The sequence below is a fragment of the Bos taurus genome, chromosome 20 (assembly GCF_002263795.3).
Source record: "Bos taurus isolate L1 Dominette 01449 registration number 42190680 breed Hereford chromosome 20, ARS-UCD2.0, whole genome shotgun sequence".
Lineage (NCBI taxonomy): Eukaryota > Metazoa > Chordata > Mammalia > Artiodactyla > Bovidae > Bos > Bos taurus.
Genome location: NC_037347.1, coordinates 46731525 through 46754868, shown reverse-complemented (window position 1 = coordinate 46754868; position 23344 = coordinate 46731525). Strand labels below are relative to the sequence as shown.

Below are 23344 nucleotides of genomic sequence, written 5' to 3'. Positions count from 1 at the left end.
CTCCAGGGCATCTTCCAGAGCCAGGGATCTAAATGGAGTCTCCTGCTTTACAGGCAGATTCTTTACTGTTGAGCCATCAGGGAAGGTCTTTTATTGCTTAAGTACTGTTAAAATGAAGCAAGATAGAGTGTTTTCTATCTCTAGGTTTCAATTTTCCTAAAATTCAGCCCTTAATGTAGCCTGAGAGTTACTGGAATATTAAAAATAAAATGTTTTTCCTAAAATACTTGGACCAAATTTTACTTATCAATACAAACAATCCTAAAAGAAACACAAATAAAGTAAATAAAAGAGCACAACCCATCAAATCTATATGTTGAATGAAACTCAGTTCATAATATTCACTTTTATATTTTTATTCCCATCATTGGAAAGTTCAGTAGCTAACCATAATCTGCTTATTGCTGAATAGATCTCTGATTTCTTCCTATCATTTATATGAGAGATCAAGAGGAAAATAAAAATTTCTTCGTTCCCATTGTTACTTGCCCTTGAGATTTGTGTGAGAGTTTCTGTGATTGTGGAATAATTAATAATTCTTACATTACATAAATCTAGCTTTGACTTGGCACTTCTGTGGCATCAAAATAAGTCTGTGTTTCTGGCTGCCCCACTCTTAGGTTCAACCTTGAAAGGTACCATCTTCAAGTTAAGAATTCATAAAGAAAAATCACTTTGATGATTTATAAATAGTTCACTTTAATATTAACACTGCAAACTTCTGGATATGTATTTATAAGTTTGCCCCCCTGCAAATTTTATCTTGCCATTTTTCAAAACCCAGAGATCATTTTCATTTATTTAGCAACCAATGTTCTATTTTGAACACAGAATATGATGTTCTGGTTTACCTATTAATAATAAATACACCAGATTACAACAAACGACCAAAAGGAGGCTGATAAACAGCGCGAGACAAAACTGTCTCTATGCCTCAGCAGATGGTTTAATAAAACAAATTTTTATTGATCTCCTTATATTGAATTTTTAATAATAAGTTTAGAAAGTCATTGGCATGATTTTTTGAATGAATATCTTATGCAGAAACAGGAGCCAATCATATAAGCAGCAAAAATAGCAAGGTCAAAAGGTCACAAGAAAGCTGAGACTGTGGAACCTAAGACCTAGTTCTAGTTCTAGCTTGTTTTCTTTGTTGTTGTTGTTGTTGTTGTTGTTTGTTTGTTTTTCAAGTTCTACAATTAAGGATCAAACACATACATGTATATGCATGGCTGAGTCCCTTTGCTGTTCACCTGAACCTACCATAACATTATTAATCAGCTATATCCCAACATAAAATAAAAAGTTTAAAAATAAATAAAATAGATAACCAATAAAGACCTATTGTTGCCACAGGTAATTCTGTTTATATTCTGTAATGACCTAAATGGGAAAATATGAAAAAGAATCGATATATTTATAGGTAGGAGAAAATGTGCTTCCCTGGTGGCTCAGACTATAAAGAATTCTCTTGCAATGCTGGAGACCTGGGTTTGCCCCCTGGGTTGGGAAGATCTCCTAGAGGAGGGCACAGCAAACCACTCCAGTATCCTTGCCTGAAGAATCCCCATGGACAGAACAGTCTGGCAGGTGACAGCCCTTCGGGTTACAAAGAGTCAGACAGGATTGAGTGACTGAGCACATCACCACTCTTCTGTACACCTGAAACTAATACAACATTGTTAATCAGCTATACTCCAACGTAAAAAAAAAAATTCTTAAAAAGAAGCAAACACATAGAAGATCCTTGTATTTTCACCTACTACAAAAATGTCAGTTAAATTACAGATACCAGAACAAATCAACAAATCAGAAACATGCAGAAGTATGTCAGGGATAGCATTCCTTTCCCTTTTCTGTATACCAGGTACATCTTCCGTTAAGTCAATATACTTAGACTGTGAGTTTGCTAATCATTTTTTCAGCTACTGCTTTCCAGAAATGTGTCTTCCAGCTACAAATTGAAACCTTCCTTGAGAATGTGGCTATACTGCTTGAACAAATAATTCATAACATTTTGGAAATACCAGTGATGTAATTTTGAAATTATTATTTTACTTTCTGTAATGAAATCAAATATTATGAAAATACTAATATATATGAGGGCACTTAATCCAGTTTATTGTGGAATCATGTACTTTACTGTGATGTAACTAAATTTCTCACCAGCAAGTTTGTTTTGTACTTCTCTGCATGACTGCTGTAGAGCTGATTTTTTCTAAAATTTGTTGAATTTTAAATATGTTGAGCATAAAATAGGTGTGAAATGAGACAACATACTCTTTCTGAAACTGTAAAGCTATAATCAACCTTAAAACTAGGAAATCCAGAATAACTAATGAGGTGACACAGAGTTAACAACAGCTGCTAATTGTAACCAGAATCTTATGTTGCAAGTGGCAGCTGTATTTCAGAAAATATGTTTCATGGACAGATTTACTGTGGGTGGTAAATTACTTCCCAAACTTTCCCTGGTAAATGTTTCTCCATGATGTTTATCATAGCCTATTCAGGCTCTAGGCATCTGTCATCCTTCTAAAGGATTCAGACAAACAAAGAGTCAAATATTACAATGTTGTCTTCTGGTTTAATTACCGATTGCTTTTCACACTGTAATTGAATATCTAAAGCTTTTTTTTTATGTACATTTTTATGCTAACAAGATGAGTTTAATATTATATTTTCAGGCATGGCCCTATATTTTATCAGATTTGGCAGCATAATTTTAGAAGCATAATTTCAAGTTCATTTGTTCCCCAAATATTTTTCTTCCCTTTGTCACAATTCTTGAGATTTTACAGGTAAAACTACTACTCATTGTTTTTTTAAGATGTAAGTACCCTATAAAAGTAAATATTTCTGGTAGAACTATGAATTTAAAAACATATCAGCTACTTTTATGTATCATAATAAAGGTTGCAAGTTTTACTATCAGTCTCTGACCAAGAATTTTTTCTCCTGAAGTTGTATCATGTGGAAATTATCAGATATAATGTGTGAGATATAGACTCACACACTATGAGTCAGACATGACTGAGTGATTTTCACTTCACTGCATATATATATGTATATATATATATATATATATATATATATATATATATATACACATATATAGACAATAGAAGTTTATTAAGAAAGGTAATGACATTAGCAAATATTTACAATTAGTAAAATATATAAATCCATAAATGTTACAGTAGTTCTACTTAATAATAAATAATTAGGAGATTGATAAGTTGTTTGAAAGATGAAATACTTGATGGAAATAGAATAAATAGCACTGATGTATCTACTAAGGGGATAATTATAGACATCTTATTTGCTGTAAAATTATCTGTGCAATACATTTTTCTAAAATGAATGGCTATAATTATATAATCTTGAAAACTTGAAAGCTTGAAAAGATATGAATGTTCTCACATATAAAATAACAGGGACTATATTTACCACCTGTTTCCACACTAAAAGCCAGATGAAATATACGAAACAATTATTTTTGAAGTATTAGATATCAGGAGACAGAGAGGGTAGTTCCTGGGCAAAGAGGAAGAAATGATGCAATCCTCGGAAGTGGCTTTGGCCTGGGAGGGTTTCTAGGTAATAACACAGGAAGTGGGAGCCCAGGTGGAGCCTGTCAATCTCTTGTGTTCAAGAGATGATTCTGAGGGTCCAAGGAGACTAATGTGGGCTACAATTTTCTGGGTAGAGGATTTCAGGGAATAGAATTTCACAGAGAACCACATAAATATGAAAAGAATCCCACTCAACTCTTCAGCTGAGTACTGGTCAGAATACACATGAGAACAAGTAAAATCTATGGCTTCTAAAGATGTAACCAATTATAAGGTCTGGCGGGAGCAAAGTTGAACTGGCATGTGTCTGGAAATAATTCTAGTTCCCACCAGCCAAAGTGGAAAATTCATCACTCATGGGGCTTTGTTGGACTACTCAGAAATGTCTTACCTGATTTATGGGGCAAAACCAGTTATAGACAAAGGGCTGCTGAAGCAAAAGCTAAAAGGTTTAAGCTATTTCCAGTAACTTAGCCACACATCTGAATACAGTTCAAGAGTATTTATAAAAAAGTAAAGCTGTCACACACTAAACACAGTATAAACACAATATTTTTTGTGCAATCAGAAATCACAGGTAAGTACGGAATGGGAAATGTGACTGCAAATGAAAATCTGTCAACAAAACTAACCTGGATATTACACAGTTGACAGAATTAGCTGACAATGATATTTTAACAGTTATTTTAAATGCATTCTGAATATTTAACTTGGAGAAGGAAATGGCAACCCATCCCAGTATTCTTGTCCAGAGAATACTATGACAGAAGAGTCTGGTAGGTAATAGTCTGTACAATCACAAAGAGATGAAAGAATAAGGATACACACACACACACACACACACACATATAATATATATATATATATATATATATATATATCCTTCATAAAGCTTCTAGAAAAGAAACTACAGTCTGTGAGTTGAAAATCATCCTATGATGGAATTAAAGCAGGTTAGGTATTACAAAAAAAAAAAAAAAAGAATTAGTAAACTTAAAAGAAAAATGAATAGGAACTATTTAAAATAACTAAGGTGAGAGAGATTAAAAAATTAGAGCACCAGTGAGCTGTGTTGCACTTTCAAGAGACCTAACATAATTAAAATTAAATGATCTGAAAGAGAGGAGGGTAGGGCAAAATTATTGAAGAAACAGTGGTTGAAAAGTTTTCCAAGTTTGACAAAAGCCATAAACTCACAGATCCAAGAAGCATATAAACTTCAAGTACAAAATATATGAAGCTTATTATATAAAGTCACATCATAATCAAATTGCTTAAAGCTTTTGACAAAATTTAAATGCATCCTAAGAAACAACTAAGTTATTCGACAAAATAAACATACAGACATTTAAAAATATTTACTTTAGGATCTAGAAAAAAGCAACGGCTACCCTCAATCTAAAATACTATACCAACAAGAAAAGAATGATAAGATTAAAAAAGAAAATATTGAAGAATTCAAAATAAAGCACAGTATTAATCCAAACAAGGCAGAAAATAGGAATGATGAAACAAAGAAAAGATAGAGCAATTAGAAAACAAACAGAAAAAAAGCATGAGGTATATAATAACTGAAATAAAAAATACACCAGAAGGAATCAACAGATTATGTGATACAGAAGAATTGACCAGCAATCTGGAAGACAGAGTAGTGGAAATCATTGAAGATAAATAGGAAAAACGAAAAAAAAAAAAAAAAAAGATAAAAATAAAGGAAGAAAACTTGCAAGACTTCTAGTATAACATCAAGCACCATAAGATTCATATTCTGTGGTCCAGAAAAAGAGAAACAGAGAAACAGGAAGAGAGCATATTTGAAGACATGATAGCAGAAAAATTTCCTAACCCGAGAAAGGAAACAGGCATCCAGGCCAGGAAGCACAGAGTCCAAAACAGGACCAATCCAAAGAGGACCACACCAAGACATATTGTAATGAAATCAGAAAATTAAAGAGAGGATATTAAAAGCCGGAAGGGAAAAGCAACAAGATATATATAAGGGAATGCCCATAGGCTATCAGTCAACTTTTCAACAGTTACTACACAGGACAGAAGAGAGTGACACAGTATATTTAACGTGATGAGAGGAAAAGCCTACAAGCAATAATATGCTCCCTGGCAAGATTTCACTGAGATTTGATGGAGACATCAAAGGTTTTATAGACAAGCAAACACTAAAGAGTTCAGAACCATAACACCAACTTTAAAAAAAATTTAAAGGGATTTCTCTGAGTAAAACTGAACAGCAGAACTAGAAATGTATAAAAAAAATCCCATTTGTAGAGGCAACTCTACAGTAGAGGTGGTGAATCAATGATGCACGACACTATACAAAGGTTGAAAGACCAAAGTAGTAAAATAATGCATATATGCAACAAGTAGTTAAGGGACACGTAAAACAAAGTGACGTGAAATATGATGTCAAAAACGTTTAATGTAGAGAGGATTTGTGGAGTAAAAATGCAGTGCTGGCTGAACTTAAGACATATGCAGCTTAAAATTCATATATATATATGAATCTAAAAAAATTCATATATATATATATATATATGAACTGATATATATATAAACCTCATGGTAACCACAACCTCATGATAACCCCCAACAAACAAAAATTCAGGACCAGATGTCTTCATAGCTGAATTCTACCAAACATTTGTAGGAATTAAAACCTATCCTTTTTAAACTATTACATAAAATTTTAAAGGAATGGATAACTCTGAATGCATACTAAGAGGACAGCATCATCTTGAATCACTCAAATATCTGTAACAGATACACTCATGCAAAAGAGAAAGGAATTCAAACCAAAGACTGAAGGCAACCATAGAATCAGAAGGCAGAAGAGAAAAGGATGAAGAAAGGAATAAAATAGCGCTACAAAACAACCCCAAAACCATTAATAAAGTGACAGTAGGTACATAGCTATCAATAATTACCTTAAATGCAAATGGACCAAATGAAAACAAAAACATAACAATACAAAACCTTTGGGACACAGTAAAAACAGATCCAGAGGGAAGTTTATAGCAATGCAAGTTTATCTCAGTAAACAAGAAGAATCTCAGAGACAACCTAATTTTACACCTAAAGTAACTAAGAAAAGAAGAAAAAATAAAATCCAAAGTTAGTTGAAGAAAAGCAATTATAAGAAGCAGAAATACATGAAATAGACACTAAAAACAAGCAAACAAGGAAACAATAGGAAAGATCAACAAAACTACGAATTAAGTCTTTGTAAAAATAAACAAAACTGATATTTTTGTCATTGAGTCATTGAGTCATTGAGAAAAAAGAGAGTGGGTCCAAATTAATAAAATTAGAAATGAAAAAAGAGAAGTTACAACCTACAACACAGTCCTCAATAAAACTAGAAGAAAAAAAAATGCCTTATTATGGACAATGGAAAAGACAAGGAAAAACTAAACCAATTCTGAGGGACAAAAGCCATGGGTTGCTTTTTGTACAAGTTCATCCTTGAGGCTCTGCCATGTACGACTGAATTCAGTCATATTAGTTTATGAATGTGAAACCTTGTTAATTCTCTCTAAAAATCAGGCCTAGAAAGCAGAATATATAGGTTAAAGATTTGGCTGTGCATTCAGATCAACAATAGTTTGAATCCTCAGCCTGCCAGTTATTTCTATAGAGTCCTTGGTAAAGCTCCTTAAACTCTTTGCATCTCTATCTCTATTTATTTTTAATAATATAGATGTACATGTCAATCCTGAATTCCCGATCTATCTCTCTTCTTAGGCTTCCCCTCAAGAAACCACAACTTTATTCTCTAAGTTTGTGAGCTTCTCTGATGGCTCAGTAAGGAAAGAATCACTTGCAGTGCATGAGACACTAAAGAAGCGAGTTCGATCCCTGGGTTGGGATGATCCCCTGGAGAAGGTAATGCCAACCCACTCCAGGATTCTTGGAGAATTCCATGAAAAGAGGAACCTGGTGGGATATAGTCCATGGGGTCACAGAGTCGGATGTGACTGAGCGACTAACACACACACACACATACATATGCATAACTGAATCACTTTGTTGTACACCTGGAATTAATACAATATTGTTAATCAACTGTGCTCTAATATAAAATAGTTTATTTAAACAATATAGGTGATAATGATGTACTTGCCTTATACTGTTGTGATGAGATTTAAATGATCTGATACTTTGGATAGTTCCCAGTTCATAGCAAGGGCACAATAAATAACAATTACTTTATAGAGAAAAAGATCGACAAATATTTGAGTTTCATATCATGAATCTGATGCCACCATTTGAGTAGAAAAGCATTTTGTTGCTTATAACTTGATTCAATGAAAAGATTAAAATCTTTGTGTAGAAAGGGGTGTTAAAATGATTAAACTTAATACAATCCTTGATGTTATCTGAATAAATAAACAAATATCCTTGGCAACATGGAAAATCAGCTTGCCTTTCTCAAGTTAATCAACATTCATTGAATTCAAGATATGAATGCAAGATATACCAAATGAATGAGAAAGATTACTAAGAGACTGTCTCCTTTATACTGCAGAATGCTCAGCAGCAGGGGAATTCAGTTCAGTTCAGTTCAGTTCAGTCGCTCAGTCATGTCCAACTCTTTGCGACCCCATGAATTGCAGCACGCCAGGCCTCCCTGTCCATCACCAACTCCTGGAGTTCACTTAAACTCACGTCCACTGAGTCGGTGATGCCATCCAGCCATCTCATACTCTGTCGTCCCCTTCTCCTCCTGCCCCCAATCCCTCCCAGCATCAGAGTCTTTTCCAAGTAGGGCAATAAATTGTTCTTAATCTAAAACAGTCAATATCCTGTCACTTGTCTAAAACTTTCTAACAGTGGGTATTATTAACTGACAAAAGGTAAAATCAATGACTTTGTTAAAAACATAAATGTGGAATTTTAAGCATAAATATTTAGTATCACAAATACTAGGTCTAAATGAAGGCACATATAACACTGACTACTATGTTTTTAGAAATTGAAAAATCTATCAAGAATAGATATTTATTGAGCATTTATAGCTATTGGTATCTACAGTCCCTTATGCAATTCTTCCCTTTATGCATTTTTATGTACATGGTGAATTATTTCTATCTCAACACTGCAAAGAACACAAAAACACTCTGGACTTCCTTTTGTTACTTAAAAAAATAAATTCACATATAAGAGATGCCAAAGCCAATCAGCCACACTCAATTTCAATAAAAAATAAATATAATTTTGAATGTAAACCTGCTGGAACATACGTGTAGACCACTGGAAAACTAGATTACTTACTTAATTTTAAGAGGTTTGTTTTATACAACATGAAAATGTAAAATTAATACTCTTGATGCATGATGATATAAAAGTACAAATAATCTTTCATTCATTGGTATTATGTTTTTAAATTAATGTTGAATAATATACAAATATATGATTTGAACCTGAACATTTACTTAAAAGAGAAAGTTACATTAATTCTTTTCTAATTAACCTAAAACTAGCCAAATGGTTCAAGCTAAACTCTGAGTACTAAGTATGGATTAAAATTTCATGAATTGTTTCTTTATTTTAAAAACATATTAATTAACCAACAAATTAAACTCAGTGTATATTTAGTGCAAAAAATGTTGCTTTGTAAATTAACATGAATAGTTATTACATCTAAATGTAATGCCTATATATTTAGTGTTGCTCTCATTGATTTTCTATGTATGATATATGACATGAATTGTAGGAAATTTGGGCATTCCCAATACATATTTAATTATTTAATTTCCCTAATCAATATAAAAATTTAAAAATTGTATGAATATAGTTCATTTTACAATGTGGTGTTAGTTTCTGGTAAACAGCAAAATAGTTCAGTTTATACTACATGTCAATATATATATTCTTCTTATACATTCTCATCCATTATAGATTATTACAAGATATTGAGTATAGTTCCCTATGCTACATGGTAAGTACTTGTTGGGTAAAAAAATTAAATTTTAATAAAGTATAATTTTAGGTATTTTATTATCCTAGTCACACATTAACAAACAATATAGTATTTGTTCCTTTAGTCTTCTTTGTCTTCATCAGCATACCTACCCATCTTCATCCACCCATCCTATTTGTCAGTTAATATCACAATTACATTTATATTCTCCTTAAGCATAACTTGAGCTTCCCTGGTGGCTCAGATGGTAAAGTATCCACCTGCAATGTGGGTTCGATTCCTGAGTTGGGAAGATCCCCTGGAGAAGGGAACGGCTACCCACACCAGTATACTGGCCTAGAGAATTCCAGCTATACACTCCACGGGATTACAAAGAGTCGGACATGACTGAGTGATTTTCACTACACTTCACTTAAGCATAATTTATGGTACATTTGAAAGCTTTAAAATGGTTAATACAATCTTCAGATTTTGAGAAATTATTACACTATTCTGTACAAATAATATTAATTTTTAATAGTTTCACTGTTCTCAAATATCACTACTGTCTTTACCAATCCTGTGTGTTTTTAATAGAATATAGTTGATGTTTTGTTTACCAAAATTTTTATGTAAAATGTGCCTAGAGACTAATTTCATCAATTTTCCAGTTATCTCTTAATAATTTTTCTAGAAGAACATTTTTCTAGAAAATTTTATTTAGATCTCTTATTATTTGAACTATGATTTATCTAAGAAGGACAGTGAGATAAGGATTACTTCGATAACTAATGGATTAAAACATGGACACAGGAGCCAGATAGCCTGAATCTCAAACCAGCTTTTCCAGTGACTAATTTTTTGGCATGTTCTTTAAATGCTCAGTACTATAGTCTTATCATCGGCAGAAAGATAAAATAATAGGAGCTGCCTTGTTAAGTGTGATGTGCGTGTTTAATTGCTCAGTCATGTCCGACTCTCTGCGACCCCATGGACTGTAGACAGCCAGGCTTCTCTCTCCCTGGAGATTCTCCAGGCAGGAATACTGGAGTGGGTTGCCATGCCTTTCTCCAGGGGTTCTTCTCAACTTGGGTCAAACCCAGGTACCCTGCATTGCAGGCAGATTCTTTACCATCTGAGCCACCAGGGAAGCCCAAAGTGTGATGAGTCAAAGAAATCAATATATCCAGAGCACTTAAAAGGCAGCACAGCTGAGTCTTTGTTATGGAAGCATTTCGTCTTATTACTGTACTTGATCACATATTGTACATTTTTTTCACACAACTCGTAAATAGTGAGTAATTGTTATATATCTTCAAACTTATGTTTTCTCAAAACACTTACTTTATTAAATTGTTCATGGCATCTGGGTCATATGCTGTCACCTGTCCAATGATGCTGCCTTCCTTTACATCTTCATCTACTTCTATCAAATAAAAGACTTTACTGAACACAGGAGGCTCATCTATATCTTCCACAGATATTTTAACCACAGCTGTGTCTTTGAAAGGCCCCAGGTGTAAGAATCGTGAATCAGGGTGAGTGTTACTTGCATCCACTTTTAAAGTGTACAGCATCTTGTTTTCAAAATCTAAATTCTAAAGTGAAATGAAGTAAGAAAAATTAGTATAACATAGCAGACATAACAAGCAGAGAAAATATCAAAATGTAATAAACATCCCTCCAGTAGTTCCAGTAATTTTGGTTAAATAAGTTTCCCAATTATTGCTTTATGGGTATATCAAATAAGTTAGTACATTTTTAATTTTGCCTTACATGTTTATAAAGAGTAGTTGATGTAACAGTATAACATTAATACTTATTTGCACTTATTAATACATTTTATATTTTGGTGGTCACAGGTAAATGAAATATCTAATAAATAAATAGGCTATTTATTTATTACTATATTATGTATTATTATTTTAAAGTTATAAAAATTTGAAATCAGCAGAAATATAAAGTTGAGATTTAGCAGGCTATTCATATAAGTTGCGTACATTTGGAAATGTACATGAAATAATAGTGTTGTCGTTGTTGTTTAGTCGCTAAGTCCTGTGTGACTTTTTGCGACCCCATGGAACGCAACACACCAGGCTTCTCTGTCCTTCACTATCTCCCAGAGTTCACTCAAATTCACGCCCATTGAGTCAGTGATACTATCTAACCATCTCATCCTCTGCTGCCCCCTTCTCCTTTTGCCTTCAATCTTCTCCAGCATCAAAGTCTTTTCCAATGAGTCCGCTTTTCATGTGAGGTGGCCAGAGTATCGCCATGGCAAAATAATGTCACGGAGAAATATAAAAATGACTTTTGAGATTACTTGATCCTAATTGTACTTGTTGTTTACTCTAAGCAAGAGCTGTTGAAGTTTTATAGCAATTTTAAGTGTCAGTGATAAAGATGCTTAACTCACTTGAAGAAAACTCACAACTATTCCCATTTATGTGAAGGACAGAAGCATATAAAAGATGGAAGTAATAATCCTAGGCTTTCTTACCTAAAAAGCAAGAATAAACCATAAAATGCTCAATGAAAAAATGAAGACAGCAAGAAGAAACCTGTTTGACAGTTATAATCCCTTCCTGTGTATCCTTGTCAGTGATGACATCGAACATGTCTGCTCCATCTCCTTCGGCAATGCTGTATTCCACCTCAGCATTTTCCCCCACGTCAGGGTCATTGGCTTTTATCCTTCCAAGAGGAGTTCCAAGAGGTACAGACTCAGGAGAATGAAACTGATACGTACCTGAAAATTAAATCAAAGCTGTTTCATCTTTAGATAACAAAAACTTTCATTTCCTCTGCTCTTTTTATTAAATTAATTTTAAGTTAGGAGAATTTTTCATCATATCGAATTGTAAGCTGTCAAAAATTTACAGATTTATTAAGTAGGGGAAATAATTTATAAAGGCAGAACTCTCTCATTTTGTAAATGAGAAATCTGTTCCAGAAAGAATAAATGGATATCTCAAGGTTATTTAGATAATAGATGGTAGTTCTGATATTAGAATCCAGAACTTTTTGACTTAAGAGGGGAGGAAAGCAATTGTTTACTGCTTATTTGAAGTGTTCAGTATTATCATTACACATTATTCATTTGCTAAATTATTTAGAACATACATTTATTCTTATATTCTAACTCAAGGACAGAAAAAAATAAATTCTTTCATGACAGGTTCACAAGGAGATCCAACCAGTCCATTCTAAAGGAGATCAGTCCTGGGTGTTCACTGGAAGGACTAATGCTAAAGCTGAAACTCCAATAATTTGGCCGCCTCATGAGAAGAGTTGACTCACTGAAAAAGATTCTGATGCTGGGAGGGATTGGGGGCAGGAGAAGAAGGGGATGACAGAGGATGAGATGGCTGGATGGCATCACCGACTCGATGGGCATGAGTTTGAATAAACTCCGGGAGTTGGGGATGGACAGGGAGGCCTGGCGTGCTGCAATTCATGGGGTTGCAAAGAGTTGGACATGACTGAGCAACTGAACTGAACTGAAATTATTTAGAACATGCATTTATTCTTATATTCTAACTCAAGGATTAAAAAAGAATAAATCCTTTCATGACAAGTTCTTTCTTTATTTCCTTCTTTTCTTTTTTGCTTGTTAATGTCTTTTATTGGGATATAAATGTTTTTGTCTCCTGAAATGTTTACATTGTGCTGTCCCCAAAAGCATGTAAGTTTGTGAGGGTTTATTCAAGAGATAATTGGAAAATATCACAATAAATATTAATGAAAGTTAGAAATGTTTTTAAACATTTAATATGTGTTGATGTCTATATAAGGCCAAGGGCTTCTATATTAATTCATTTAATTCTAACATTCATCCTCATAGAATGAAGGCAGGTATATTGTCCTCAGAGATAAGTCTCAAGGAAATTACCCTATAAAATTGGGAAATGCAGAAGGCAAAACTAAGCCTCTCTAACTTCAAAGTCTGTTCTCTTTCCAATATGCTTGGTTCTTAAGAAGAGAGACTTCTAAATCCAGCTACTGTGAATTTGAATTCTCATCACTGGGCAAGTTAGTTAAATTCTTTAACCCTTAATTTCCACATCTATAAAATTGAGATGATGATAGCAATTAACTCGTATGTTTGTTAAGTAGATTACATGAAATTATGTCGTTAAGATGCTTAGTTCATTTCTTAGTTCAAGATCATTTCTACTATTACTATTACAGTTCCAAACCTTATGCTAAGAATTATAGAGTGGCAAGTCATTTGAGAATTCATCAGATCATACCCTTTCAGTTTATATTTAAGGAAACTGAATTCAAAGTTTAGATTTATGTTAATTAAGCTTATTATTCACATTCTCAGTGAAGTTTATTTTTTAACATTTATCGTATGTATATGTCCACCATCCAGAGCTATATTATTAAGTATTCAAATTTGATTAGCTTGAAAAAATGCTTTATTGCATTGGAATCAATGTCAGAAATTGAATTGTCAGAGTCCTTAGTAAAGCATTTCAAGAAAGGGCCCCTTATGTTTTTATTTACTGCCAAATGGAAATATTTGCAGCAGAGAATCAGTCTATATTTATAGGGTCTCATGGCTTACAAAGAATCTATGGTTTAACATGCATACCTAAAAATGGCTACAACTGAAAGGCTATAGACTGGTGTAATTATTCACAAGTAGGTAACAGATAACAGAAAATGTTTAACATAGCTCAGATGTCATCACAACCAAGGTATTCCATAAGGCTATGGGCAAATAAAAAAGAAAAATGTGGCCAATTAAACTAACTTGCATTGATTTTAATATAGTATTTGATTTCAGAGACATTAAAACATCAACAAACCTGTTTTATAATTGGATAAAAAAGGAATTATAGTTTTTAGGTACAAACAAGAGAACTGAGGCCAGTTACAGACATGGATTTGAAACCAAGTGGTCAGCCTTGAGAGTCCATACACATAACCAGGGAAAAGATAATCAAAAGAACTAGATTATCATAGAAATGTTGGGAAAGCTAGGCTGGAAAATTTTATAACTCTTCAAAAGGTAGGAGAGGATAATTAAAGTTGCCAAAAAGAACCTCATTTCCTTGTTGTCTCCATTAACTACTCAATGATAAAAATGACCATAGTCACTTTGAAGTGATGCAGTATTAACAGCTCAGACGTGTCTGAATCTTTGCATCCTATGGACGGTAGACCACCAAGCTCCTCTGTCTATGGGATTTCCCAGGCGAGAATATTGGAGTGGGTTGCCATTTCCTCCTCTAGGGCGTCTCCCAACCCAAGGATCAAACCTGCATCCCCTGTATTGCAGGTGGATTCTTCACTTTAATATGAGGGAAATTGTGACATTCTGTTGAAGGAGGGTTTGTGGATTCATCTGTATACATAAACTAGGAGCAAAAACATTTAACTGTTCACAGTGTGTTTGAGAAACTTTCCACATGATATCACTGAAACCTCTCTTACTCTGAGGAAATCGAGGAGGATTGTTGTTGACATCTGTCAGAGTGATGTTGACTGTGGTGGTCCCAGAAAGTCCTCCCATCTGGCCTCCCATGTCTTTGGCTTGTATAACCACTTGGTACTGTTCTCTGTTTTCTCTGCTCATATCTGGTAATGCAGTTTTTATTATACCTTTTGGAAAAAGTAGACACATATTTTGCAATTCAATCAAGTTTTAAAATTAAGCCATGCAAGATCCATTTTACAGAAATTAATCAGAACATGCAGATGATAACATGTCAGTGGACCTAGATAAGTCCTTCAATCCATAACCAATTTAACATTAGTCACAGAACAGGCAAAAATTGTTCCATGGGCAATTGTTTAGGAAACAGGTTTTGCTAAATCAATTTAATTACTGTTTTGATAAATCAATTTAATTACCATTTTGATTAAAAAAAACTAACTTGAGCCAAAAACTTTAGATGAGTCAGCTTGTTTAATATTGATGATTGTCACATTTTTTAGGTTTTGGTAATTTCTAAGACACATAATGTGTTCAATCTCTATGAAAGTCTATATTTTACATCATAAATTTAAACTCAATTAATATTAGTCTCAAGGGCTAAGGATTCAAAACTTTTTCAATAATAGGAAATCTGCTTCTGTTTTCATGGAGTAAGTATTAGGAATACATAAAAACGCAATACGTAATAGATTGATTTTAAGTATATAAAAATCTAAAAATTAACTGTGCATCCAGATGTAATACATAATGAGAAAAAGGCCAAGTATTAAATGTTATTACCTGATTCTGGGTCCACTGAAAAATATGGCTGTCCTTGCAATATGCTATAGACCACTTTGGCACTATTTCCGTAGTTGGCGTCATCTGCATCTGTTGCAGTCACTTGTATAACAGATGTACCTACATGAATTCCCACCCAAACACAGATACTTAAATACCTGGAAATTTGAAGCTATCTTTATGAAAACATATTACTGGGAATATGGTATCTTAGACCATGGTACATTTTTCAAGATATTTGTTTAAATTATGCTGCTAAAATCACTCATCTTTCATTTTTTTTTAATTTTAATATTCCTGAATAATATTGTTATGGGGCTATCTAAACAATCAAAAGCAAAATTTATCATAAAGGTGACTATGCACTGGTTGGTTGAAAATATTATGACAAAAAACAATTTTTCACTAAATACAGTGCTCATGCAATTCTCAGTTAATACGTTTATTGCTAACTGGAAGTGTGGAGTCAGAGATAAATCCAACAATGAAAGCACTCTTGCTGCTTTTATTCTAATAAATTAAATATATATGGTAAATTTAATGAAAATAAAGGGGCTCTTTTTTCACGAAGAAAGAAACAAAAGACATAAAATTGCCAACATTTTTGGTATGCAAGATTTATATGTGTATTGTCTGTGTTTCTTTTTAAAATGTAGTTAACATTGTCATATATAATCATACCTATTGATATGCTTTGTATTATTTTCTACACATATGTAAATCAGTAGATATATCCTTCCAGAATTAAGAAAGTATATAATTGTCTCATATACAATACTATAATCTACCATTACTCTCGGTTAAATTTTATTTTGTAAAATTTCAATTATTTTCTCTTAATTTCATCACACATCATTATTTTTAAAAGATAAAAGAACTTTAAGGGAGCTAGTTTCAGGAGCTAAATATAATGTAATATATTGATGGACTTTTCTCTATTTTCTAGAACTCTATAAAGATTCAAGGCATGATTCTAAACTACCATTAAATAAATCCTACATGTATTCCTTGAGCAAAATGAGTTTGTAGAGCATTTTCTAGTATATTACATGCAGTTTTTCAAACTGTTGACTCTGATTCTTACATAGATTTTGAAGTTCTTTAGAAAAAGTGAGTTCCATGTTGGCTCTGTCACCTACTGTAATATCCCACATACATTACACAGGCAGAGCTTGTGTAATGAGTTGTAGTGAATGTTTCTCGAACTTTGTGTGTATATGCAGATTATAGAAACTAATATATTGCACATTAAGATTGTACTAACAACTTTATTTTTCATCAATATATCTGAATGCATGAATTTAGCAAATATTTTTACTGTTTTCTCAAAACTAATTAACACGAGAACTTGATCTCTTCCTCTTAGAGCCTCTATTTTCCTCAGCTGCAATGGAATTTGCATATCTTGTGAGAGGACACATTGTAACTTACTCAGTCCTGCTGCTAAGTCGCTTCAATCCTGTCCGACTCTGTGCGACCCCATAGACAGAAGCCCACCAGGCTCCCCCATCCTGGGATTCTCCAGGCAAGAACACTGAAGTGGGTTGCCATTTCCTTTTCCAATGCATGAAAGTGAAAAGTGAAAGTGAAGTTGCTCAGTCGAGTCCGACTTTTACTCAGTCCTGCTGCTAAGTCGCTTCAGTCATGTCCGACTCGGTGCGACCCCATAGACAGAAGCCCACCAGGCTCCACCGTCCATGGGATTTTCCAGGCAAGAATACTGGAGTGGGGTGCCATTGCTTTCTCGGAGTACTCAGTCCTAGGTGCACTCTTTTATCACTTAAAAAGCATCCACTTTTATCTGAGTTAGACAAAAGCAGAAATCTTTAAAGTGATTTCCACCCACAAGAACATTCAAAAGTTCAATTAGAGCTGTTTTCTGATTTATGTTTATTTTTATATAATCTTTTGTGCATATATGTTAGATTATTGTTTCCATACTTAAGGATTATTTGAAATATGAATTATTAAACATAACCAAGATGCTAAATTCAAGTTGTTAATTCACTGATTTCATAAATTTCTTTTGCTAGTAGATTCATTTTGTCATTTTGACTGTGGCTATCATTTCATAATAAGTAAAAACACACTTCTATAATTTTGTGACACTTTTAGTGTTTTTTGTTGTTAAGTTTGGTTCTGATCATTTGTTCTTTATCATGGGTATGTGATCTTTGAATCTACCCAAAACTATTTAACTTAAAAGCATTAAATAAAGGAATGGAAATCAATGTGGTTTAATGCCACAAACACCCGTATAAAATATTGTTCCCCTTCTCAGAACATAGTAATAATTAGAATGTTGTTAAACACTAATGAATACTAAGAGCATATTGCTAATATATTACTTATACTAGAAAAATGAACAAATGAGAAATATATAGTGTTCTAAACTTTAGGGAAAGGTCAGCTTTTTTTTGGTTTGTTTGTTTTCTATTTCCATAAATGTAAGAATATTTCACAATTCATATTATTTAGTAATAAAATTAGTTGTTTATCTGCTTTTGTCCTAATTTTATAAATATTAGTTTATAAAAGACTAAAAGGGAATACATGGATTTTTACAGCCCTCTAGATATTTGCAGCTATATGTTTCATTTATTCTCAAATAATTTAAAATGAATATTTACTTTTTTATTAAACAAATATTAAGTAAAATGTAATGAAACCTGAATGACAAATTCATGTCATTTGTTACTTGTAGGTATTTTCCTGTGTGATGTAAAATAGCCTAAGGCAAGGGCTTTTGTCTGCTTTTGTTCAATATTTTATCTCTAAAGCCCAACAGAGTTCCTAGTACAAAGTCATAACAAGATCTAACATTTACAAAATGCTTAACGTAGACTAGGCAGAGTTCTCAGTGCTTCATTTATGTTATTATTTTATCCTCATGATAAACATGGGATGTAGACCTTGGGGCATATTGAGTTCCTCATGATCACATAGCTAGTAGGTGATAGGATGGGATTTGAGCTAGGCCAGTCTGAAGAAGCTTCAGTCTAAACACTGTACTTACTAAATGGCCTGTCTGGTCATATAATTGAACACATTATTGAATCTACAGGCAGTGTAGATAGATAAGATAGAGCCCTAGATTAGGACATGAAGCATTCATTGATGAGTTAATTGTGTGATCTGCGAAAAGCTACCAATACTTTCTTTGTTGGGGGTGATGGTGTGGGAGGTAAACTGGATAAGTTTTTGAGGGACCAGTTGGGGAAATACCCAGTCATGAGAAGCCTCCAATTTACACAGTAGGAATTTGCCTTGATGGAGATGAATGCATGCAAATATAGAAAGTTGATAGATAATCTTTAACCAAAGTAAATGGTCACAAAAAATGGAAAACATAAAATATAGGAATCTGCTACAAATATCTAAATCAAAGTGTATCCCATTTTCCTTCACTATATAGCCTCATGTATTACCCAGATTAGTGTTCTGATCAGAAGATGCTAATGTGGTTCAGATTTCAAGAGTTAATTGAAATCATTTGGAGTTAATTGGAATCATTTGAATTTAGCTATTAACAAAAAGTTTTGTGCAGATATGTTAGATTATTAGTTGTTTTCATACTTGAGGATTATTTGAAATATGAATTATTAAACATAACCAAGATGCTAAATTCAAATTGTTAATTCACTGATTTCATAAGATTTCTTTTGCTACCAGATTCATTTTATTTTGAGGCACATGATTCTGAGAACAAAAGTGAAATATGGTTTATGATTTTGACAGAAAGAAGAGGCAGAGGGAAAAAGCATGCAGAGGATTTGGTGAGAGAGAAAAAGAAAAGACAAATGTATTAAGAAATAACAAATAATCCAATAGAAGGGAACACTCTAAAGAGAACATTGAGCTACAACATTGGAAAGAAAGATAAAATGAGAATAAAGAATTTATGTACTTTATTATCTTAGGTTTGCTGCTGCTAAGTCGCTTCAGTCGTGTCCGACTCTGTGTGATCCCATAGATGGCAGACCACCAGGCTCCGTCGTCCCTGGAATTCTCCAGGCAAGAACACTGGAGTGGGTTGCCATTTCCTTCTCCAATGCATGAAAATGAAAAGAAAAAGGGAAGTCGCTCAGTCGCGTCAGACTCTTAGCGACCCCATAGACTGCAGCCTACCAGGCTCCTCCGTCCATGGGATTTTCCAGGCTGAGAAATCTGGAGTGGGGTGCCATTGCCTTCTCTGATCTTAGGTTTAAGTTACCATAAAAGTTAATAGCAGATTTTCAATTATTGGGTTTAAATTAAAATCATTAATATAGTGAAAATAAGCTTACAATTAGTAATAAGCTTATAATTAAATGGTTATGAATTACTTCATTTAGAGAGAAGACATTCTTTCTTATGTGATTATATTTAGGCTTTAGCTGTTAACATATGGGCTACATATAACCTGACAAAGTTTCTAAATATCACCCTTTATATTTCTCTGTAAATGATAATTTGTATAGGTAAAAGCAGAGAAAATCACATCTATAAACCTATAATGAGTTAATCTTTATTTTCCTTTTAAATTAGATAGAAGAATTGCAAAGGAAAAGAACAAAAAATATATACATATATACAAGAAATATATATATATAGAGAGAGATAAATAGATCTAAATTCTTATTGTAAAATGCAGTTTGCCCTTTCCTTATTTAGATTTAATTTTTTGAGAAATTTGAATTAAAATAATAAGAAAAAAATTCTACTTTCAAAGAGTCAATCTAATAAAATTAGAAGTTTTCCAAAGTACATTTTGCATAATAATCATAACTATTTTATAGTAGAGAAAAATAGTAAGGTATTTAAATTATCCAGCTATTTCTTCATTTTATTAACTTTTTTTTTCCTTTTTAAAAATAGTATAGTAACAATTTGTCTCTATTTTTTTGAGCAAGTCAGTTTAATTCTTTTAGACTCATTTTTACTTATTTATTGAGTGGTAATTAAACCAAGTAAGTATCTTCCACACATATATATATATATATATATATGATATTTATAATATGCACATTTCTGTTTAAAAATACATACACATACAAGTCTATGAGTGGGGCAAGGAAGAATCAATTAGTGCAATAATGTCAATATTAGTAATAAAGAATAATAACTATCCTCTATAAAGGGGCAGGTTTCCCTGGTTAGCTCAAATGGTAAAGAATCTGCCTAATGCAGGAAACCTGGGTTCCATCCCTGGGTTGGGAACATCCCCTGGAGAAGGGCATGGCAATCCACTGCAGTATTCTTGTCTGGAGACTTACATAGGCAGAGGAGCCTGATGGGCTACAGTCCATGGAATCACAAAGAATCCGACACGACTGAATGACTAACACTACTCCTCTCTCTATAAATGGGATCAAGATTCACCTGTAGTTCTTAAATCTTTGTTTATCAGTACCAAAATCTGCAACTGGAGCCATACAGCCACCACCTATACACTTTTCTCAGTTTTGTTGTAACTGTAGACATGCAGGTAATGTTATTGGCAATGACCCAAATTCTCATATTTAAGGTTTACAGTAATTAGAGATTGTACTGCCCATAATTTAAAGCTTATATAAATGACATACAGATTGCTTTACATGAAGGGCTTTTTGGACAAGATAATCTGCAACCTTCTCCTATGTATAAACTTATATATTCTATATTTTAATATAGGTTTGAACAAGTGAAAGTTTTATGAAAAATAAATCAGAGAGGCACTTAGTCTAGTTCTGATCTTATCACACACTTGATAAATATTAATAGAATCTAGATGATATTAGCATTTCATCTAATACTGATGAATTAGTATTTCATCTAATTCTAATGAATTTCATCAAATTCAAAATAGTCTTTGAATTTGAATTTGGTAGATAGATTATAAAAACATATTGAGTAGAAGATAATATCCCATTAAATAATCTAAAATAATATAGGAGAAAATACAGGTTGAGGTTTAAATATAAAGAGTTTCTGATTAGTAAATATTCTGTTTTTAAAGATGAAATAATAGTGTGGAAATTTAAAAAGTCTTTTGGTTTTAAGTGAATTATCCAAATTTATTACATTTAAATACCTCTATCATATTAATTATACTTTTTACTTCTATGAAAGTGAAAATGTTTGTTGTTCAGTTGTGTCCAACTCTTTGCTACCCCATGGACTAGAGCCGGCCAGACTCCTCTGTCCATGGAATTCTCTAAACAAGAATACGGGAGTGGGTTGCTAGGCCCGTCTCCAGATGTTCCTGACCCAGGGATCAAATCTGAGTCTCCTGAATTGCAGACAGATTCTTCAATGTCTGAGCTAGGGAATATACTGCTATTGAAATGGCACTCAGGTTCAGTGTATTTTTGCTTGAAATGAAAGGAATAGTGTCAGCAGTTTTAGACAGCTTTGCTTGCATGATTTTGCATAATCGCATATCCTATAGGTATATAAAATCTTTCTGAAGAAAAACAAGACATGAAAGTTTTTGTACTATTGGGGCTTCCCTGGTGGCTCAGACAGTACAGAACTTGTCTGCAGTGCAGGAGACCCAAGTTTGGTCTCTTGGTGGGGAAGATCCCCTAGAGAAGGGAATGGCAACCCACTCCAGTATTACTGCCTGGAGAATTCCATGGACAGAGGAGTCTGACAGGCTGGAGTCCATGGGGTTGCAAAGAGTCAGACACAACTCAGAAACTAACAGTTTCACTTTTTGTATTATTATGTGTCAAAACATCTGGAAAAATAACATACATACAAAAAAAAAAAGAAAAAAGTTTTACAATTGTTGAAGGGTATTAATCAGAAAACCGAACTGTAGAACATACATCGATAGAAAGCTGAAATGGAAAACATCATTTTAGATGTATTTTACCTCAAATATAAGCCTACAAAGAGACATGCTGTATATCTACATTAGCCCACTGGTCGACCTTTATGGACCAACCCAGTACTTTCCATGTAACCGAACCAAGCTAACAGATATTTAAAAATCTTAAAATAAAATACAACCACTCATATTTCATCCTAGGCTTTATGATTTCACAGGACTCCTTTCTAATTTGATTAGTGCTTTTCATTTATTGGAATTTATACCTGAAAAGGCAGATTTTTTCCCCTCCTCAGGTGAGATTTCATCTTAGTTTAGAAAAAATAAAAACTTCTTTACAAACTTTTGGTTATTCTGGCTAGATGACACACATAATTAAAAAATATTTAACATCAATCACTCAGCAAAGGTGTACATAAGTTTGTTTTTCTTCTTTTACTTAAGACTGACCTAGATATTAATTATAACAATGTCAAAATTATATATGTGATTTTGAAATAATATTCAATTAAATATCAAAGTTTGAAAATCAATCTTATGTTTTTCAGTGTTTTTATTAGAAATATGATTTGAGTCAGCTTTTACTATCTCATTAATAAATCTAACCTTACATATAAATATAGCTAAATGTAGTGACCTTCACAGATAAAAATATTGCATAATAACAAAAGGCACTTAAATTATGGGCAGCCTTAAAGAATGAAATGATTAGTTTCAGTTTTTAGGACTAATCATGCCATGTGGAATACAGCTAAAATAACATGAAAAAGAATTAGAATATTGTTGATATGCTGCCAGGTTATTTGATCGTAATACATTTACTTAATCTTTCT

The 23344-nt window shown here is 33.0% G+C and overlaps 1 protein-coding gene across 2 annotated transcripts in view; it reads right to left on the bottom strand.

Moving 5' to 3' along the window:
• CDH9 (cadherin 9) overlaps positions 1–23344 on the bottom strand; it is a 139227-nt gene that overhangs the window by 10779 nt on the left and 105104 nt on the right. For both annotated transcript variants that reach the window (XM_024981380.2, NM_001105253.1), the window contains 4 exon segments: positions 15719–15838; positions 14935–15102; positions 12051–12238; positions 10834–11087 (listed from right to left, as the gene is read on the bottom strand). In XM_024981380.2, the coding sequence (XP_024837148.1) occupies positions 10834–11087; positions 12051–12238; positions 14935–15102; positions 15719–15838 (730 nt within the window).